Source organism: Lathyrus oleraceus, chromosome 6 (assembly GCF_024323335.1).
Source record: "Lathyrus oleraceus cultivar Zhongwan6 chromosome 6, CAAS_Psat_ZW6_1.0, whole genome shotgun sequence".
NCBI classification, from domain to species: Eukaryota; Viridiplantae; Streptophyta; class Magnoliopsida; order Fabales; family Fabaceae; genus Lathyrus; species Lathyrus oleraceus.
This window is the reverse complement of record NC_066584.1, coordinates 31,590,071-31,612,805: the sequence shown is the minus strand read 5'-3', so window position 1 is coordinate 31,612,805 and position 22,735 is coordinate 31,590,071. Positions and strand designations below refer to the sequence as shown.

General features: G+C 34.0%; 3 protein-coding genes across 5 annotated transcripts; 1 reads left to right on the top strand and 2 right to left on the bottom strand.

Moving 5' to 3' along the window:
* Positions 1–3,993: 3,993 nt before the first annotated feature.
* Positions 3,994–4,707, bottom strand: LOC127093830 (secreted RxLR effector protein 161-like). Its single transcript, XM_051032733.1, has one exon. The coding sequence runs from the start codon at positions 4,705–4,707 to the stop codon at positions 3,994–3,996; it is 714 nt and encodes a 237-aa protein (XP_050888690.1).
* Positions 4,708–13,045: 8,338 nt separating this feature from the next.
* LOC127095922 (putative wall-associated receptor kinase-like 16) lies at positions 13,046–15,992 on the top strand. 2 transcript variants are annotated; one of them, XM_051034553.1, is made up of 3 exons: positions 13,047–13,977; positions 14,416–14,583; positions 14,701–15,992. In XM_051034553.1, exons 1-3 carry the CDS (start codon positions 13,149–13,151, stop codon positions 15,906–15,908), a joined length of 2,205 nt encoding a protein of 734 aa, XP_050890510.1. In that variant the 5' UTR covers positions 13,047–13,148; the 3' UTR covers positions 15,909–15,992. The 2 variants fall into 2 exon arrangements, with proteins under 2 accessions (XP_050890509.1, XP_050890510.1); XM_051034552.1 differs by having other exon boundaries at positions 13,046–13,977; positions 14,416–15,992.
* LOC127095923 (uncharacterized) lies at positions 13,704–17,279 on the bottom strand. Of its 2 annotated transcripts, XM_051034554.1 has the most exons (3): positions 17,042–17,279; positions 16,562–16,673; positions 16,042–16,384 (listed from the first exon to the last, which is right to left on the bottom strand). In XM_051034554.1, the coding sequence occupies exons 1-3, from the start codon at positions 17,240–17,242 to the stop codon at positions 16,359–16,361; spliced, it is 339 nt and encodes a 112-aa protein (XP_050890511.1). In that variant the 5' UTR covers positions 17,243–17,279; the 3' UTR covers positions 16,042–16,358. The 2 variants fall into 2 exon arrangements, 1 of the variants encoding a protein (XP_050890511.1); XR_007792691.1 differs by lacking the exon at positions 16,042–16,384 and adding an exon at positions 13,704–13,842 and having other exon boundaries at positions 16,562–17,279.
* Between the last annotated feature and the right edge of the window lie 5,456 nt (positions 17,280–22,735).

Genomic DNA, 22,735 nt, shown 5'->3' with positions numbered 1-22,735 from the left:
GTCCAGTTGAAAATTGACTTTTTGCATCGACCACTTTTGAGAAAATCCAATTATGCACCATGAAAGTACATGTCAAATGGAGTTTGTGCATATAAAGAACTTGCAATTTGGATGCTCCATGTGGAAATTATGGCCTCCTGATTATGGGTCATTTTTGAAATTCACTGAGCCATAATTTTCCAACCATACATGGGAATTTCAAGTTCTTGGACTTTTTGGAAAGGTGAGAACAAGATCTACAACTTTCATGTTGAACAAATTTTCATTTGAAGCTTTCTTGGACACGTGGCTTTGAGGTCAAAACTTTCCATTTTTGGAAACTTCAATTACAAGTCACTTTCTATTTTGGGCAGTTTTTGTCCTGACTTGATTTTCTTCATTCTTGAGCTTTGAGATGTCAAATAACACTTGTTCCAACATGAATGAAGTGTATCCAACTCATTTCCACCTCCAAATCCATCAGATCATGTACAATTGACCACAGTTGACTTTTCAACTGACAGATGAATCAGGCAATGCATAGATCAATCTGAGCCCCAATCTCCAACTGAAATGGCTCAAGGGTGAAACCCTAGCCTCAATAAGCACAATATAATCACATAATGAACCCCACATCCATCATAGACCCCATCTCCTGATTATGCCTTGACTGGCCCAATGCAACTGATTAGGGTTGACCAGTGGTCAAAACCCTAATCTCAAGGAATCTGATCCAACACTTGATGATATCCAACCATGATGATGATGATGTATCACTGCAATCAAGATGAAATCCAATATCCTTGGAGAATCATAAAACCCTAATTCACAGCCCAATCCTCAGATGGCCCATGATCAGTCAATAAACCCTAGGCTTGCACTTTGACTTCCTCATCTTCTGAACAAGACTTGGGAGGATGACTTGCACAATGTAACCACATGATATGCAATATGCAATGCCTAATGACCTAAAATGATATGCAATATGTTAATGCTAGTCCCAAGAGAGGAGGGCAAATTTTGAGGTGTTACACATACAAGCAAGCCATTCACAAACAAGAAAGGAGAGAAGCCATGTCACAAAAACTTAAAGCCTTGGAAGAAAATAAAACATGGGAAATATCGAGGCTCCCTAAAGGAAAGAAGGCAGTGGGTTGTAGATGGGTATACAAGGTCAAATACAAATCAACCGGTGAAGTTGAGAAATACAAAGCGCGGCTCGTGGAGAAGGGATACACACAAATTTAAGGGGATGACTTCAACGAAACCTTTGCACCAGTTGCCAAAATGACAACTGTGATGTGTTTGCTTACTGTTGCAGTGGCCAAAGGATGGATACTTCACCAAATGGATGCGAGTAATGCTTTCCTACACGGATAATTAGATGAGGAAATATATATATGGAGGTCTCACTAGGTTATAAAGTTTCCGATAAAGAGATGGTGTCTCGTCTAAGAAAGTCAATATATGGTCTTAGGCAAGCCTCACACAATTGGTACTCAAAATTGTCCCAAGCATTGGTAAAGTATGGTTTCCAGGAATGTGAAGCTGATCATAGTTTGTTTACATATTCACATGATTCAATTTGCATAGTTGTATTAATTTATGTTAATGACCTTGTTGTGACTGGGAATGATGCAAAGTCAAGTGAAGAATTCAAGCAATACCTCAGCAAGTGTCTTGACATGAAGGACTTGGGAGAGTTGAGATATTTTCTTGGTCTAGAGTTAGTTCACGGCTCTTCTGGATTATTCATTTGTCAAAGAAAGTATGCCTTGGACATTCTAAATGAATGTGGGATGCTAGCTTGCAAGCCTTCATCTATCCCACTTGAACCAAACCATAAATTAGCATTGGATTCAAGTCTTTTACATGAGAATCCTTCACAGTACCGTAGGTTGGTGGGACGACTCATTTATCTCACAATCACTAGACCGAAATTAACATATTTTGTCCATATTCTGAGTCAACTTATGCAGGAACCTCACCAAAGGCACTGGGACGCAACCATGCATGTTTTGAGATACTTAAAGTCTTCACCGGGGCAAAGAATTATCATACCAAGAGATAATGACCTCAGACTAGTTGCATATTGTGATTCAGATTATGCGTCATGTCCATTAACCAGAAGATCAATATTTGGTTATGTCATAAAGTTAGGAACAACTCCCATTCATGGAAAACTAATAAGCAAACTACTGCATCAAGGTCCTCGAGTGAAGCAGAGTATAAAGCAATGGCTCACGCCACAAGTGAAGTCATATGGTTACGAAGACTACTTACACACTTACAAGTAAAATGTGATTCTCTTACATTTCTACATTGCGACAATCGTGCTACTGTTCATTTAGTTTTGAATTTGATTTTCCACGAAAGAACAAAACACATTAAAGTCGATTGTCACTTCATTCGAGAATTCCTTGTCAAGGGAATTATAGCTACTGCCCACATACCAACCAAGTCACAACAAGTAGATATTTTCACAAAATCTTTGAGAACAAAACAATTTCGAGAACTATCAGGCAAACTGGGATCTCATCATCCTCAATCTCCAACTTGAGGGGGAGTAAAGAGTTGTAGTATTATTGGTTGGCATAAGTTATATGTTTAGCATTCATTGTGACAGATAATGAGAATGAATTAGAGTTAATTTGTCAAGGTCTAGAATGATTTACTTCCTAAAATATAATCCATCTGTCTCTTTGTATAACTATATAATGATTGTAAATTATGCAGAATATTCAATACAGAGAAACATTTCTACAAAGTTTCTGTTATTTCATTACACACCGTGTTACATGAATTCCAAATTCATACTCACTTGCAAAAACAACTCCAAATTAATCTGTGGCCAGAATATTCAAGTCCTAGACATAAATCCACTAGGCCAAATGGTGTTTTCATTTTCCGTCTCATATTTTTTTTCACTAATGGCAGTAGTAATAGTACTGTAAATTCTCCTTTTCTCATAGTTCCTTCTTTGACAATTTCAAGCACAAAAAGCAAATTCATAACCGTCGGTTGCGTCAGTTACAGATATCTCAATAGTAATTTTAAGGGTGCCATTTATTCAATAGGTTTCTTAACAAGATGTATTATGATCCTAAAATGGTTATTGGCAATAACACTCGAAAGGTTTTGAAGGAAATCCATACCTTCCTGGAGACTTCTCAGGTAACAAACAGATCATTATTGTATACTACTGTTTTTTGTTTTTGTAGTTTAATTAACTCATTGATTATGCTTCATACTTTTTTGATGTTTTATTGAACTTTGTTACTCATTTCAATAAGAAACTCATTTCAAAAAGAAACTCATTTCAAAAAGGGGCAAGATATACAAAGTTGACAAAAAGAAGTTGTTGATTATCCTAAAGGGGAGGAAAGACCAAGCATGAAGGAAGTGGCTATGGAATTGGAGGGAATGAGATCAATGGATAATCCCTCTTGGATCAACGAAGACGTAAATATAGAGAACAGTCGCTACTTGCTTCATGAATCATCTTCCAGCATTTATAAACTTGGTGATAGCAGTTGTTGGTGGTATTCTAGAGGTGGTATATGATAAATTATATTGTTGCAAAATTTAGAGTAAGAAAATATATATTTTTTGAATACTCTTATATTATTGAATCCACCACACACTCACTTTTATATAGGTTTAAAGGAAACTCACATAGGAGACACAAAATTGGTAATCAAGATGAGGACTCTTTGGTTCTCTCAATCTTAATGATACAACTCTACCATAAATCTAAATAAAGACAATTATTATAATGTGATGGTTATAATTCTCTCATAATACATACTAAAGATAGTGGTGGTTACAACACATTAATTTTAACACTCCCCCTTAATGTGTTGTTCTTTAACTCCCATTGCTTCTCTAAGTTGCTGAAATTTTCCTCTAGGTAGTGTTTTAGTAAAAATGTTTGCAAGCTGCTCTTGTGAACTACAGAAAGCTAACTGCACATCTCCTTCTTCAATCAAACTTCGAATGAAGTGATGCTTTATTTTAATGTGTCTGGTAAACAGGATTCTTTGCCATGGCAATAGCTGATTTATTGTCACAATGAAGATGTAGACTTTCCTCTTGTTTCTCTCCAATATCTTCTAATATTCTTCTCAACCAAAGTGATTGTTGTGTAGCCAAACCAGCTGCTAAATAGTCAGCTTCAGTTGAAGATTGTGCCACAGTATCTTGCTTCTTTGAGCACCAAGAGATCACACCTGAACCAAGGTTGAATACATAAACTGAAGTGCTCTTCATATCATCAATACTTCCGGCACAATCACTATCATAATAGCCTTTAGCTTCAAGTTTAGAATTCTTCTCGAATCTGATTCCATGCTCCATGGTTCCCATGACATACCTTAGAACTCTTTTTGCTGCCCCGAGATGTAAATGACTTGGTTTACTCATGAATCTTGGGAGTAAACTAGCAGCACACATTAAATCGAGCCTTGAGGTTGTAAGATAAAACAAACTTCCAACCAAACTTCTATACACGCTTGCATCTACTAATCTTCCACCATCTTCCTTCTTTAATTTTTCATTCACCAATAAAGGAATATCAATAGGTTTGCAGTCATACATGCCAAACTTTTTTAAAATATTTTCGGCATATCTCTTTTGACAAATAAAAACTCCATATTCATCTTGGTAAACCTCAATACCAAGAAAATGATGCAACAAGCCAAGATCACTCATCTCATATTTTTTCATCATTTCTATTTTAAAATTTTCAATCATTTTCTTGTTGTTACCCGTATACACCAAATCATCAACATAAAGGGCAACAAGAAGGATATCATCTTTACCTTGATGCTTCACATACAAGGTAAGCTCACTTTGACTTATTTGAAATTCTTACTGAATGAAGTAGTTGTCAATTTCACTATACCACGCTCTAGGGGCTTGTTTCAACCCATAGAGAACTTTATTCAACTTGTAAACTTTTTCCTCCTGGCCTTTTGTCACAAAGCCTTGAGGTTGCTGCACATACACCTATTCTTTTAATTCTCCATTCAAGAAAGCTGACTTCACATCAAGTTGGTATAAATTCCAACCTTTTTGAGCTGCTAACGCAATGATTGTTCTCACGGTGTCCAAACGTGCAACCGAAGTAAAAGTCTCACTATAGTCAATTCCAGACTGTTGTGCATAGCCTTTGACTACTAACCTAGCCTTGGCTCTTTGGATTGAACCATCTGGATTATGTTTCAATTTGTACACCCATTTTACTCCAATAGCTTCTTTGTCATTTGCCTTTTCAACTAGTTGCCATGTTTTGTTCTTTTCAATTGCATTTATTTCTTCTTGCATCGCATTCCTCCAAACATCTTCTTTGATTGCTTCATCAAAATTTTCTGGTTCCACAACATAATAGTTGCACCTTGCATAAATATCACTCAAGTCCTTCAATTTTATTGGAGTTGAGCTGGAAGATGATGAACTTGAAATTGGTGAACTTGGAGAGGATGAAGAACTTGGTGTACATGGGGTTGGTTGCTCCTTTTCAGTTGCTGGATTTTGTTGTAATAAAATTACAGGGACTGTTTTCTCCTTCATTTTGTCTTCTTCCCAATTCCAAGAAACCTTCTCATCAAATACAACATCCCGACTAATGATCACCTTGTTTGTCTTCAAATTGTAAAGTCTATAGCCCTTTGACATGGAACTATAGCCAATAAAGACACATCTTTCACTTGTTTCTTCCAGCTTTGTCCTTTTTTGCTTAGGAATTTGAGCATAACAAACACACCCAAAAACTTTAAGGTGGTTAACTGGAGGTATTCTTCCACTCCAAGCTTCAAATGGAGTCTTATTCCATACAATCTTTGTTGGACATCTATTCAGCAAATACACAGCAGTATTAACAGCCTTAGGACAAAAGGTTTTAGGCAAACCTTTCTCAAGTAGCATAGACTTCGCCATCTCCATCACGGTTTGGTTCTTTCTTTCAGATACACTGTTTTGCTGAGGTGTATAGCCAACAGTGAGCTGTCTTTTAACACCTTCATCTTCACAAAATTTGTGAAATTCATTCAAGGTGTACTCCTTCCCCCGGTCACTTCTCAACATTTTTATAAACCTACCACTTTGTTTCTCAACAAAAGCTTTAAACTTCTTAAAAATTACAAAAACATCAGATTTTTGTCTCATAAAATATGCATATGTCATGCGGGTAAAATCATCAATAAACAAGATAAAATACCTGTTTTTTCCATGAGACAAAGTATTCATAGGACCACACACATTTGTGTGTACAAGTTCCAACCCTTGTTTGGCTCTCCATACTCCTTCCTTTGGAAATGATTGTCGGTGGGGTTTGCCAAGCATACATCCTTCACACACACACCAGATTTTTCTTCAATTATTGACAATCCATACACCATCTTCTTTTGATAAAGTAACTTGAGACTATTGTAGTTCAAGTGCCCAAGTCTCTTGTGCCATAAACAAGAGTCATTTTCTTCTCTAGCCATCATGCTGATTTTTTTTTTTCATAATTAAGAGAAAGTGGAAAGCTTCTATTACTGATCATTTTTACAACAACAACATTTCTTCTCTTTGAATCAAAAATTCTGCACTCACGATTCTCAAAATTTAGAGAATAGCCACGCTCCAAAAGCTGTCCAATGCTTAGCAAGTTCTCATCCAACTCTAGCACATAAAGAGTGTCATGAATGACTTTTCTCTCTTGCTTTGTTGTAACTCCAATGCTTCCTTCTCCTTTTACTTCAACATGTTCTCCATTTTCCAAATTACCTTCATCATTTTCTCCTTCTGTAAATGAAGCATGTTGTTGATTGACAAAACGACAATCCTTTTGAATATGCCTGAATCTCTTGCAATTGTGACATTATGGTTTGCCCTTGTTCCAACAATCATTCTCGTTGTGAGTGTTACTCTTACAGATTTTGCACAATTTATTTGATGCTCCTTCGTGCCATCTTCTGCCATTCGCGCCTCTTCCTCTTCCTTGTGAGCTTCTTCCTCTACCCATGCCTCTTCCAAATCTGTCACCTCTAGAAGACTCACCTCTATTTTGTATTGGGGGCTTATTTTCACCATTGTTGGGCTGAATGTTGAGTTTAGATTGAAAGGCACTCTCAACTGATTTTTCAGAGTGTCGTAACAACCTTTGTTCGTAGGACCTTAAAGACCCCATCAACCCTTGAATAGGCATAGTTGATAGGTCCTTAGTTTCTTCTATAACAACCACCATAGGATCAAATTTTTCTATCAAACTAATCAGAATTTTATCAACAATTCTGCGATCATCTATTGTATCTCCATGTGACTTCATTTGATTCACCAATTCAGAGAGCCTATTAAAGTATTCATTCAAACTCCCATTCTCTTTCATTCTTTCATTTTCATAGTCTCTCTTAAGAGATTGAAGCTTCACAGTTCTCACCTTTGAGCCTCCTTCAAACTCTTGTTGTAGAATATTCCATGCTTCCTTTGATGTTTTTGCTCTCATAATCCTTGGGAAAATGGATATGGAGACCGCTCTTTGAATCATCCCGGGAAATCCAGCATCTATGGTCTTTTTTTTCTTCTTCAATTCTTCAAGTCGTTGACTTTATTCTCCAGCCTCTGTTGGTGTTGGTTCTTCATACCCGTTTTGGACGAACTCCAAGACATCCAAAGAGGTGAATAAAGTCTCCATTTTAACCGTCCAAAAATCATAATTTTCTCCTTCAAACAAAGGAACTTTAACATTGCTATAAACTGTAGAAGAGTTGCTTGTGGAAGCCATTTTTTTGTTTCTGCTGCAGCTGCAAGGATCTGCAGCTCTGCTACCACACTGTTGGTGGTATTCTAGAGGTGGTATATGATAAATTATATTGTTGCAGAATTTAGAGTAAGAATTTTTTTTTTTGAATACTCTTATATTATTGAATTCACCACACACTCACTTTTATATAGGTTTAAAGGAAATTGACATAGGAGACAAAAAGTTGGTAATCAAGACGAGGACTCTTTGATTCTCTCAATATTAATGATACAACTCTACCATAAATCTAAATAAAGACAATTATTATAATGCGATGATTATCATTCTCTCATAATACATACTAAAGATAGTGGTGGTTACAACTCATTAATTTTAACCGCAACAAACAAGAAAATTATGGGTATGACAGCTTGAAAGTTCATGTATTGATTGCTTTGGATGATGGAAGATGATTGGGATGTGACAAAATGGACTTTCATTTCACTATTTTCTATAGATAATCCAATTCATTTCAATATGTAATTTATGTTCAAGCATGACAATTTTAAACGAAAGTTTGAAACTTGCATGAACCTCATGCAAATGCAACAAAAGAAGACACAGGAAAATCTTTGTAATCAAGTCATAGTGATAGAATAATCAATGAAGAGAAAACAAAGTAAATAAGCACTTGTGCTATAAACTGGAATTTGCATATGTGTACTCGTCATGGCAATTTGGTTGCACAGTATTTGAATGCATGATCTAAAATGCACGTGACTTGATTGTTGATGATTTCTTCCTGGAAGGTGATGGGCAATGTAATGCAGAAAGAATATATAGGTAAAAAACCTAACCTGATTCAGATGTTTCGTATAAATATGCAGTAAAAAACATATAGTTTGAAAAATATGTGTTATTTTTTCTAATATAAAATATGCAAAAGTTTTTATAAATAAAATCTGGAATAGTTTTGAAACGTGACGACCCTAGAAAAAAAAACACATTCGGTCCTTTTTAAGTTGCACGAATACCACATATAGAGAGATATTTAAAAAAATCAAAATATTATGTAGTGTACATAACTATAGATTGGAATGTAAGTTAGTAGGACATTTTATTGTCGGTGGTTTAGAATGTGATGAGAAAAAGATTGTTGTTGAGATGATAATGAACATACTTTAGTCTAGCACCATATTTTGACCTTTGAAACAAATGAGACCTGAAAGTGTATCAAACATTAAGAAAAATTAAAATATTTTGAGGTTTATGAAATTGTTTCCTCACTACTACTAATATTCATAGTAGGAATCTCCTCATCAAATTAAGTCTTCTATGTCATTATTTCTAAAAGTTCCACCTTATGTCTTTACTCTTTTTTCTCTCACTAGACTCGTTAAAAATAATATATCCACGATTGATGAACTTTAATCCTCCATATTTCACTCTCAATAGCTCATAACTCTTCATACCTCTTGGATAACCATTGAAGACATGATCCATAACTTTACCATCAAATTGAATTGACTTAATTTCTTCAATAAGCAAAATTTTGACGACCTTCAAAACAAAGTAGATTATAGTCTTCCTAAATCCAAACCTACATGGGTGTTTTGAAGTTTATTTATGCAAATGAATATTTGCTAATCAGAAAAGTTTCTTTGGCATTAGTCTTGTCCCAGAAACTCCATGACAACTCAGTGGTCAAATGTGTTTTTATATGTTGTTTTCTTCAAAACTCCATGACAACTTAGTGGTTAAATGTGCTTTCTCATCATGTTTTGACCTCAAATCAGATACTTGTTCTTTTCATGAAGGTCCTCACTAGATGATGAATGAACAACAATATTGGAACCTCATAAAATATATAAGCCACATATTTTAGACAATGTTTTGGACCGGCCAAAGACCCAAATGACTAAGGCCCGATTTATCTCAAATACACTACACTTTACTCAAGATATAAAATCAGTTTACGTGCATTGAGTAAGGTACATTCTCTGATCTCCATTTTTACTACACTCATCTTAAATCTTGAACTGACTTGTACATTGAAGTGTTAACCATGCAAGTCCATCTTGCATCTCTATGAAGGAGATAAGAATCACCATTCAAGATCATCAGTTATCCAACTACGTCCATTTTTGGTTCCTGAACAGAATAGTGGTGATGTCTGTGGGAATCGACATTTGATTCCTACGATTTCCACAAATTCACGCTCGTCTTCCAACTCCATTGTTCAAACATAAAAGTTCTAGATTTGAATTCTTATGATTTTAAATCCAATTTCCGATTTACCAATTTGTAAGTTTATCAAATCAAGAGCATCCATAGTTGAATGCATAAATTTTTCACATTCGATCCAGGCGGTTATTGTTTCAGCGGCGTGTAACAGCGCAAAAAATACTCAGGCATAACGAATGCCCGAAATACAACAGAGTCGATAAAACCCTTAAAGAAAAAGAAAATGATCGTCGTAATCAAACTCGGGTTCGGGAGTCGATTATGCGAGAGAAATGTATTAGCACCCCTCATATCCGTTATACTCAACGAGAACCATTTAGTCAACTTTGAGAATATGAGTGTTAGCATGATATTATTTGCTTTCTTATACTATTAAAATGTTTATCTGAAAAGAAAAAAGACTAAAAAATAAGTTTTTTATTAGGTGTTTGACAAGATTGCAAGTCTTTCTCCTTCGTATCCTCAAGTGTGATGAAGAATTTAAAACTACGTAGTTCTTTGCTAGAAAAAATATTTTTTGGTTTTTTACTAGAATGCTTGACGAGACGTTAACTCACGATCCTACGTAACCTCTAGCACAACGAAAAATTCAAAGTTATGTAATTCTGAGTAGCAAATGTTTGTGTTTTGGTCGATTTTAGTGAAATATGCTTAGGTCACATTCGACGGAAAAATATTGTTTGCTACTCAGTCATGAAAGTAGGGAACGTTGTGAGTCCATCGTATTAGAATAGATAAAACATGATATGCATTCTCACAGACCATATTTTAATCGCATTCGAGGGGACAACGTTGCTTGTTACTCGCACATGAGAGGATTGAAGCGTTAGTTCCTGCTTCGCGTCAGAATGGATAAAACATCATTCGTCTATGAAAAGGTTTTGCGTCGCGCTGAGGCGAAAAATGAGTTTGATTGTTTTTTAGATGGAAGACGAGCTATTTGAACAACAAGCTAATTACGGCTAACAATCAAAATAGTCGGGAAAAAATATATTACGTTCAAACCAATCATTTTTAATCCAAATTATTTATGAAATTTATGAGGAGAATTAAGTCATAAGTTTTTAACGGATAACAAATATTTGAACAACAAACTAATTAAGGCTAGCATTCAAGTAATTGAAATAAAGAGAAGATAGTATGTTCAAATCAATTTTTTTATCTAATAAAAAATAATTAAATTCAATTAATTAATGTGTTTTGAATCGAAAACAAGTATTCAAACAATAAAATAAATACAACTAGTATTTATATACATAAAGAAGAGAGAATATTAAGCAACCAAATTTTCAAATGGTTATGGTGTACCGGTTTATTTGCATACTCTAAATACTAATCCCACATATATGTGTTTTTTATTTGGTGTCAAGTTGTGTTATTTTTTTGGTCTAAGTTGTGTTATTTGGCTAGATATGAGAGAGTAATATTTGTTTTTAATTCAAAATGTCATTTTTATAAAGTAATAAGCATGTTAAACGATGGCTTTATAAATTTTTGATTAAAGACCACACACAAATTCCAAAAAGAATTTTTTACCATTAATTCTTAACATGTGTCCCTAGGACACAAATTAGAATTACACATTTTATAATTATTATAATTTAATTGGGTCAATTTATCTCATTTAAAGCTATTTCTCATCACTTTTTTTTTAATCAATTTATTCCCTCAACCAAACTTAAATCATAAACTAACTTGTCATGCTCTTAGTTGGGTCAATTTATCTCATTTAAAGCTGTTTCTCATTTCTCTCTTTTATTTTTAATCAATTTATTCCCCTTCAATCAAACTTATATTTTAAACTAACTTGTCATGCTCTTAGTTGGGTAAATTTCAAATTATTATATTTAGAGAAATTTAAATTACTTAATTTTAAAATTTAGCAACATTATTCTTGGTTTAATATGGATAATGATGCACTTGGATTAAGCAAATTATTATTTTTAAGTTTTGAACGCTTATGTAATGGCGGCCTATACATTGTTAATTTTTAGGAGAATTTTTATAATTTAGAGTTTTTATACTCTTCAAGAAAAAAAATACTAAATATCTTTTTTATCAAGTTAATATTGAAAAACGATATAAAATTATAAGTTAATTAAATGTTAGTTTTTTTTACCATTTTAGTTATTTTAAAGTTAATTAAATATTATTTATTTTAATTAAGTTTTAATGATATTTTCAATTCTAATGTATAATTAGATTTATTATTCAATGGTGTTTACGAGAATCATTTTGAGATAGAGAAACTCATCTAAATATTAAAATATATACAATTTGGTTAAATTTTGAATGACACTTCAAAATCAAATTTAATATGTTTATTTCAAATTTATTTTCAAATATTTAAATTTATAAACTATAACTTTTAATTAATAACAATATTATAAAAATATGATAAAATAATAAATTTGATATAAATATAATATATAATATATTAAAATAAATATTATAGAATGTAATTCATTAATTATGATTGAAGCATTTAAAATAGTAAGAGAATCAAATTATTTATTGTATTGAAAAATTAAAAACAAACTAATAATAAAATGCTTCAATCAAGTCAATCAAATGCTTCAAATGACAATAAATAAATTTTATTTATTTTTATAGAAAAAAAAAAGCACTTCATGACGTTCGGTGAAACAATATTAAATAAATAGCAACATGTTCTTATAGTATATAACTATACACTAGTACTGTTTTATAAATAATAACTCCTTGCAATTTTTGTCCAAACATATATTGACGCGGTCTTGCAACTTGCAAGTCAATTCAATCTTTTAAATTAGCAATACCAATTCTCACAACACTGAATTAATTATATTCTTCTACTAATTAATTTGTGATTCAATTCAAAGCATTCAAAGTAGACAATGGAACCTATATGATGAAAATATAAATGAAACTTGCATCCACAACGGAATTTATGCAAATCGAAGAAATTAGTATTTATTTATTTTTATTTTTTAAAGTTAAAATGGCCTTGTATAACTGTTTGAATAAAATAACAACCTTTAAAATTGGTAATAAACTTTTAAATTTAAATTTAAGAAGTAAAATAAAAATAAAAATAGAAGCTTTCTTAAAAATTGAAGAAGAAAAAGGGAGCATCAGAGGACTAAGTCTATAGAAGCTCTATTATAAATAAAGGAAACACTGAAATCACAATTCCAAGCAAGTATTAATCAATTTCTAAATGATGAAGCATGATGTGTTGATGGTTACTGCATTAGCCATGGTGGTAAGAGTAGTTGCACTTGCAGCTGATACCTGCAATGAGATTCGCACTTGCGGAGATGTAGAAATTCCATATCCTTTTGGCATATACAACAACAACAACCCGGACTGTTTCTCGGGTCGAAGATTAATTAAGCTCAACTGCACTGATAAATTCGAAATTCTTGCGGGTAACATACCAGTATTAAACATAAACACCTCCACATCTCAAATTGAATTGTTGTTAACTGTCTCCAAGTATTGTGGCAAGGATAATAAAAATAAACCCAGGCTTACCATAAGTTCTTATACCATTTCAAGCAAAGATAACAAGTTCCTAACTGTTGGTAATAACAGTTTTGGTAATCTTAACACTTACAGAGATGCAAACCATAGCTACTCAACAGGGTGCTTAACAAGATCTTTCGGTGATCCAAGATCGATTGATAATGGAACATGTTCGGGTATAGGGTGTTGCCAAGTTGATATTCCTCCTCAAATGAGGAATATAACTATAGAAGCTAGAAATTTTAATCGATCTTCGAAATCTTGTAGCTATTCATTTGTTGTCAAGAATGGTAACTATACTTTTTCTTCCACACATTTATCACAAGGTTTCCCTAAGAAACTACCTGTCATTTTTGACTTGACCATTGGTGAGGAAAACTGCACTTCTGCCAAGAATTATGGAGTCAACTATGGGTGCAAGAACAATAGCAAATGTGATGATGAGGACACAGATTATGGTTATCGATGCAAATGCAATCTAGGCTATGAAGGAAATCCTTATCACCCCATTGGCTGCACAGGTCAATTTTTGTTGCAATTTTTACAATTTTTGTTTTTCTTATTTCAGCTGATCTTTACTATCACTATTCTAGCTTTGATATTAAAGTTCTGAAATCCAATACTACTATTATAAAAGGGTTTAATATGAGTTCCCAAAATTTTTCATTTTTAGCTTCTATAAGTTTTAATGCTATTACTTTTATCATAAGATATATATATTTTAAATATAGTATATCTTATAATGCAAGATAGTATATGCAAGATTTGACAGTTCAGTGTAAATGAACTTATTAAGAATGAAGAATATCTAAATCAAAAGAAGTTGGTGAGGGAAAGAGAAAAGGCCAAAAGTATATAAAGGGAAAACATGGAAATGTGAGGATATATTTGTTAGTTAGTAATATTATTGCTTAAAAATATGGCTACTTGCTCATCAAATTATATATATGGGTTTACAGACGTTAACGAATGTGAAAACGACACACATGAATGCAAAACTAAAGCAAATTGTAGGAACACTGATGGGAATCACACATGTTTCTGTCCAAAGGGATCTTCTGGAGATGGAACATTGAATGGAGGGTGTCAAGAAAATGCAAATAGAATAGTACTACCTACTGTCCTTGGTAAGCAACAAAACACACCTAATTTTATTTTATCTTCATCTTTTTTCCAAATCTTATGTGTGTTCATTAATTATATATATGTAATATTAGTTTTGGTTCAATATATTTTGGATGCAGGAGCAGGAGCAGTATTTATTGTTCTGTTTGTGATGATAATTTTCTATTTAATAAACCAAAAAAGGAAACTTACCAAATTGAAAGAGAAATTCTATAAGCAGAATGGAGGTTCTATTTTGGAACAGAAACTTGGTCAAAGACAAGACTCATCATCATCTCAAATAGCTCATATTTTCAAAGAAAATGAACTAAGGAAAGCCACAAACAACTTTGATGAGAGCTTAATCATAGGCAGAGGAGGTTATGGTACAGTTTTCAAAGGGGAACTAGAAGATAATAGAATTGTTGCTATCAAAAAGTCCAAAACAATAGATGAAAGCCAAATCGAGCAATTCATTAACGAGGTGGATGTTGTCTCTCAAATAAACCACAGAAATGTGGTCAAACTCTTGGGGTGTTGTCTAGAAACAGAAGTTCCTTTGTTGGTTTATGAATTTGTTTCCAATGGCACCCTTTCTGATTTTATACACACAGAAATAGGTAAGGTGAATAATGTATCTTGGAAAACTCGTCTTAAGATCGCAGCCGAGGTAGCTGGAGCTTTGTCATATCTACATTCAGCCGCCTCAATACCTATTATCCACAGAGATGTCAAGAGTGATAACATTCTCTTAGATGAAACCAACACTGCTAAAGTATCTGATTTTGGAGCTTCAAGATTGGTTCCTATTGACCAACTAGAAGTAGCAACAATGGTGCAAGGAACTATTGGCTACTTAGATCCAGAGTATATGCAAACAAGCCAATTGACCGAGAAAAGTGATGTCTATAGTTTTGGAGTAGTTCTCGTGGAGCTGCTAACGGGGGAGAAGCCTTTTAGTTTTGGTAGGGCAGAAGACAGAAGAAGTCTTTCTATGCACTTTCTGTCTTGCTTGAAAAAAGATAATGTATTTGAAGTTATTCAAGATGGTATGTTGAATGAAGAAAATGAACAAGAGATCAAGGAGGTAGCTGTTCTTGCGGCGAAGTGTTTGAGACTAAGAGGGGAGGAAAGACCAAGCATGAAGGAAGTGGCTATGGAATTGGAGGGAATGAGGTTAATGGATAAGCACTCTTGGATCAACGAAGACGTAAATATAGAAGAGAGTCGCTACTTGCTTCATGAATCATCTTCTAGCATTTATGAACTTGGTGATAGCAGTAAACAAGATTATGGGTATGACAGCTTGAAAGATCATGTATTGATTGCCTTGGATGATGGAAGATGATTGGGATGTGACAAAACGGACTTTCATTTCAATATGTAATCTGTGATTTATATATTAAGTAAATGTAGACATGGAAGTGTTCCATACTTCTGTTTTAAGGAATATTTATTTTTCAAGGATGTCAATTTTAAGAGACTTTTAGGCCAAACTAAATGACAGGTTTTCAAGCAGAACCTTGTTAATCAAGTCATAATAATTGCATGAAATTGTGAAAAGAAGATGAAGAAAAAGTGATGTACAAACAAACTAATAATTGCATGAAGTCATAATTTTTTTTTAACTCGGTATCCAGCCCTAGGACCGACTAATCCGAGGGAGACCAATCCCACCGTCCACTTGCAGGGGTCCAATTTAAAACTAGAGCAAAACACTGTATGGATTGGTCCAACACAAGGACTGTTAGCATTAACGGTTTCAAACTTGAGACCTTAAAGGAGCACACTCTTAAGACTAAGTCTTCGCCAACATGTCAACCCCTAAAAGTTAGAAGTGACAATTGTTAAAGCAAAACAGAAATGTTCTAAAACTAATATCATGGTTTAAATTCGAAGACAAACGATGCAGCTATACCTAAAAGAAAATTTTATCAAAATTTCTGGAAATAATTAAATCATTAAACATAAAAATCAAACATGAAGATTAAGAAAATTTACCTGATACCTCCCAAACTGTCACTGAATCTTGGTTCACACACTTCTTACCCTTGTTGGCTATACATTGATAAGCATTTATTTTGAAAAGCAGTTGTGTTATTTGTGCTATAAGCTGCAAATAAGTTGTTTATCGAAACAGACCAAATATCTAGATGCAATTTGTTGCTTAACTCACCAATTTCGGAGTTTAACAGTGGATTAGCATAACGCGATTTTAAAAAGATAACAACCATAACAAGTCACAACAGAAAAAATTTGTTATATGGATGATATACTGGAATAAAATTCTATTGTTAATTTCCTAATTAATAAATCAATAATTTGAATACATTGAATTTGCATATGTGAATTCGTCATAGCAATTTGGTTGCACGGTATTTGAATGCATGATCTAAAATGTATGTGAGATGATTGTTGATGATTGCTTCCCAGAAGATGATGAGCAATGTAATGCAGAAAGAATGTGTAGGTAAACCTAACCTGATTCAGTGGATCTGAAGTGGAGTGATCGAGAGAAGCGACGGAGGAAATGTTAACTGAAAAGGAAGTTTTGGAAAGATCGAAGAAGATGAAAAAAGAGAAAATGCCGCGAGATTGCATTGTTAAGAGATTCTTCATTCGAGCTACTGAATACGAGTTGAGAATGGCACCAATTTTTAGAGCATTTAACCTTCCACGCATGCCCAACCCAAACTCAATTCAATGAATAGATTTTCAATTATTTTTTCAAAATCAATTCAGAATTTAGACAAATTGAAAAACCCAAAGATATAGAAAATTTCACACTTATTAGAAATTTCAAAATTTACAAGAAAATTCTTTAGATTTTTATTGGAAATTTCAGAAATTCTGTTATTTTTACTGAAAATTTCAAAATTCTCGATATTTATTTATTACATGGTATCGGGAATTTCATAACTTTCGGTAGTTCAAAAAAGTATGAATTTTACCATAATTTTAGAATTTCGATGATACGTAAAAAAAATTGAAATTGGCGGTAGTTAATTGATTTTTTTTTTCATTTTTTCATTTTGTAGTGAAGACCAAGGAGAAGGACGATACCATTGCAGGCATGACCACATATAAAGTGGCAACTCGGTTTAGGACTGCTGAGGTAGAGTCTTCTCAGTTATGGGTTGGACGAACAGTTCCAACCACTTCACGTCAGAAACGGTTGGCTGTGCAGATGCAGTTTCGTGCACCTCGTAGCATCCGACGTCGAGCGGTGAGATTAGACGAACAAACCAGAGATGATGTTGAGGTTATTCATGCTTATGAGGTGCAAGGTCTGGTTGTTCATGACCCAACGGTCGAGACGAATGTGATACATGTTGCTGATGAGGTGTCTGAGACAGATGTCCCTGTTGTTAATGGGGTGGTGTTTACCGTGAAAATTGGTAAGCAACCACTAATCTTCCAAATTACTAGATTTGGTTACTTACAGGATCGATCAGATTGATCATAGGACATGTGCTAACTGTTTTTAAAGGTGAATTATAATGAACATAAATACTTCGACGATGTTCATACCAGCAATGGTTTGTTGAAAGATTTAATGAAAATATAAAATGAAAGAGGGAAAAAAAGAATGTTGTAAATCGAAAGTAAATGGCAGTAAAGATAAACTTCTGGGTAAAAGTGCAATTCTGGAAATAAAGAACTGATTAAATTACTTCAAGTAAAAACAATGGTGTAACATCAAACGTACATTTCTCAATTTACTCTTTCTCTGCACACGGATACTTGGGTAGAATGGACAAATTTTATACACACTTGAACACACACGATCCTAATACTAAGACCTATTATTTATATTAATCGAAATAACCGCTTCCAACAGCCTTTCCACCAAATTGAGGCAAGTGGCGCTTTGCATGTATGTAACTACCCATTATGCTCCACGTGTATTTTCAACAGTTTAGGTAAGAACAAATGGTTCCTCTTCTATTTGAATTTGAATCCCTCATCGAACCACAACTGGTGACGTCTCTATCGAAAAACACTTTAAACTACTAAAAATATTCCTAAGTCCACGCAGCATCTTTACCCTTGTACCAAGGCATCTTCGACTACAACTTCAAAAACATAGGTTTGTCAAACATCTTCACAAGAAACTTTATTCTCTTAATCTATATGGGTGTCGAAATTGGGAGCTAACAAATTGCCCCCCAAAAATGTCATTTTTAATATTTTGAAGAAAAAGACATTTTTTGAGAATATGGTTCGACGCCTTGAACGATTGTTGCATGTTACAATGCCCCAATGTTACAAAAACCTTTCAGTTTCTTCCAGCTGGCTTGTGACGTCAGCAATATCATTACCCTTTTCCTAACATATCTTTTCATCCCATACCCAAATCTTTTTAATCATCACGTTTCCTAGACTCTAGAAGATCATGGGATTAAGCATTAATTACCACCGTTCCACTATGTAATCCTGGAAAGACATGTGTCCCACTCACTTGTCAACCATTAATGTGTAACACCTCAAAATTTGCCCTCCTCTCTTGGGACTAGCTTAGCATATTGTATTTCATCTTTAGGGCATTAGTCATTGCATATTGCATATCATGTGGAAACATTGAGCAAGTCATCCTCCTAAGTCTTTCTCAGAAGATAAAGAGGTTAAAAGATTCAAGCTTGAGGGTCTCATGAATTGATCACTAATCATCTGAGGTTTGTGCTTCAATTAGGGTTTCTTGGTTCCTCAAGGAGGTTGAGCATTATCTTGATTGAAATGGTACATCATCATCATCATGGTTCATTATTTCTAATCAGATTCCTTGGGATTAGGGTTTTGACCTCTGGTCAACCCTAATCAGTTGCATTATGCCAATCAGGGTTTTTCAAGGATATGAGGTCTTTATTAAGATGGAGACCATTATATGATCTTTTTGAGCTTGTATAAGCTAGGGTTTCCTTTTGGAGCCATTTCATCAAGAGGTTGAGGCTCAAAATCATATGTGCATGACCAAGTCATCTATCAACTGCAAAAGTCAACTGTCAGGTCAACTGTTGGATTTGGAGATGGGAAGTGATTAGAAATACTTCATTCATGTTCAAACAAGTCTCATTTGACATTTCAAACATCAACATTGAAGGATTTAAAGTCAGGCCAAAATTTGCCAAAAAAAGAAAGTGACTTATAATTCAAATTTGCCAAAAATGGAAAGTTTTTAACCTAGCTTCAACTTCAAATTACATCATCAAAAAAGTTTCAAATGAAATTTTGTTGAACATGAAAGTTGTAGATCTTTCTCTCCCATTTCCAAAAAGTCCAAGATCATCAATTTATCATGTGTGGTTAAAGAGATATGGTCAAAGCATGGCAAAGAATGGTTTGAACTTCAAAGGAGCATAACTTCTCAACCAAAAGTCCAATTCAAGTGGTTCTTTTTGCTAAATTCTCTTTTTAACCTCTAGTTTCCAAAACATACATTGCATTACACCAATTGTCATCACAAAAATATTTGCATTTCATTTGATTTTTGGAGGGAAAACATGTAGTTTAAAATTGGTCAATTATTTGAACATGCTACCATTGCATTTGGCTCCAAAACATCATTTGAAGTGAATTTGAAGGGAAATTCGTGCACTATTCACCATGCATTTTCATGCATAGGGTGAAAACTCATTTTGCACTTACACTCCCTAACTCATTCATTTCATTAGCAAATGGTTTAAGGCTTAATTAAACATGATTAGTGGAGCATATATAAGCATAACCATAACTGTTTTTCAGATTAACAACTCATAATTTCAGATCTAGATCTAGAATTCTCAAAATCTCAAAATTCTCTCTCACTTTTTTCTCCAAATTTCTTCAATCACAATCACTTTTCCTTGGTTGATTCATCATCCTAAGCTATTATTAAGCATCTTTGGACGTGGAAACAGAGGAAATTGTTGCATTCAAGTTCATGTTCAAGAGGTGAAGCTTCCATGGCAAGTGAAGATTGAGCAAGATTCAAGAGCATTTGAGCCTCATATTCATCATCATTCATCTTAAGGAGTATATTGGAGAAGATCTAAAGCATCAAGAACCTTGGAAACGCGTGAATCAAGGGACTGCTCATCAAGAGGTAGGTTTTTCGACCTCTTTAATTCTTCAATTCATTAGGCCTATCATGTAGATCTTTTAATGATGATGAAACTGAGCTTTGAATGGAGCAAATTGGAGTTGTAACGAGTGAGATATGGTCATTTGAAGTTTTGATGATAAACTTTTTTATCCTTCGATCCATGCATGTTTGTGTGTTTTTTCATGAATAAATCTTGAATTCTTGTTGTATGTTGCATGTTGAGTTGAATGATATACTTGATTTTCATTTCTGGAATGTTTGAGAATTTCTGGAAAAATTGGATGAAGAACATTCATCGTGTTCTTCATGATGCATGCGCATTTCCAGTTTTCCTGGGGATTTACCTGCGGAACGCATAGGTTCCTGCGAAACGCATGAGGTTTCCTGCAAAATGCATAGGCTAGTTACGAATTTACCTGCGGAATGTATGTGCTACTTGCGAAGTTTCCTGCGGATTCCCAAAGCCATGCAGCGGTCCACTTTAGGGCTTGTGACCAAAACTACGTCGTTTTGGTTGGGCGCCAAAACCAAATTTGAAAAGGCGCCCAGTTCGATTCTCCGCATTTCCATTTATTCAAATATGCTTCACATATTTCTCATTTCCCTCCTATGTCATATCCATGCTTCACATGATTTTTTATTTTTTCTTCATCTTCCAAAATTCATATCTAATTGATAAATGCTCCAAAAAATATGTGGTTTTTTTCATTATGTCACATTTTTTGTATAGTATTTTATGAACATTTTTTCCATAAATTGTGCCCGGCCTGGAAATTATTTTGCCTAGGGTTTATGAACATGTATCATATCTTGACCTTGCCTTGCTTCTTCATTTGTGAAATGCTCATTTTTAATCCAATGCTCATGAAATTTTGCATGCTGTAACTAGACATCTTGCTGGACATTTTGGTGTTGAGTTTGCATTTTTATCAATTGCCATTGCTGAGTTATTATTTTTCTAAGTTAGGTGTGACAATTTGTGTCACACCTTGTGAGGTTCAACTTGATTAATGAATTTTCCATGCCAAATGATATCCAATTGCCATTATTTTTTGTGTGATTATTGATATGAAGGTTGTGAATGCTCATGATTTTTGGTGGAATTTTTGGGATCAGTTCTGATTTAATTGAGATTTTTCATTCTGGATGGTCATGTTTGAGCCTTTGAATTGCCTTGAACTTCATTTGTTTGTGAAATGCTTGTGGTTTATCCAATGATTGTGAAATTTTGCACACTATTTCTAGACATGTTTAATGGTGTTTTGGCTTTGGTTTGAGGTTTTTACCAATTACCATTTCTGTTTTATGCCTATGCTAAGTTGGTGTAACATTTTGTGTCTCACATGTGCTTGTTGTGATTGTCTTGACTTATGCAATGTGATTGCCATGCTTAATGATGTCCAATGCCTCTAATTTTTTGTGTGATGATCATGTTGTATGTCTTGTTTACCCATGAATTTTATTGAGATTAATTGAATCATTTTTGAATTAATGTGCATTTGTTCATTCTGATGTCACAATGTGCTTTCAACTTGCATACCTTGCCATATTTGGTTCATGAAATGAATTTGGTGAATGATATTGGTATGGGATCTTTTGGATTGTGCTCTTAATTGATTAAGGTTGATTCATGTTGAATTTCATGTTCTGTTTTGGATTTTTTTCCCTCTTTGACCCTAGGCCTTGCCCTAGTGGTTTGTTGCTTATGTTTGAGCTTTGATTTCAGGTTAAGAAGCACATGGCCATAATGGGATTGATTCACTTTCTTGAGTTGACTAATTGGTTGATGTTGACTAATCTTGAGTTGTTTTGTAGGTTGATGCCAAGTCATTTGTGTTGTGCACATTGGCTTGTGGCTTGCATTGCTTGCTTATCTGTCTGATTGATTGTCTGTTTGATTGATTGACTTGTATACTGATTGAGTTAGATTTTTTTCAGGTACATTAGTTGCTTGAGTTCTTTTGAACTTGCTTTTGCTTTTGCTTGGTTGCTTAACCATTTGAGGTATAATTCCTTTGACTTCATGTAGTCTGGAAGACCTGTCCTGTTATGGGGGCAGGCACCTGTCTGAAGTCCTCCTTAAGAGGCAATGC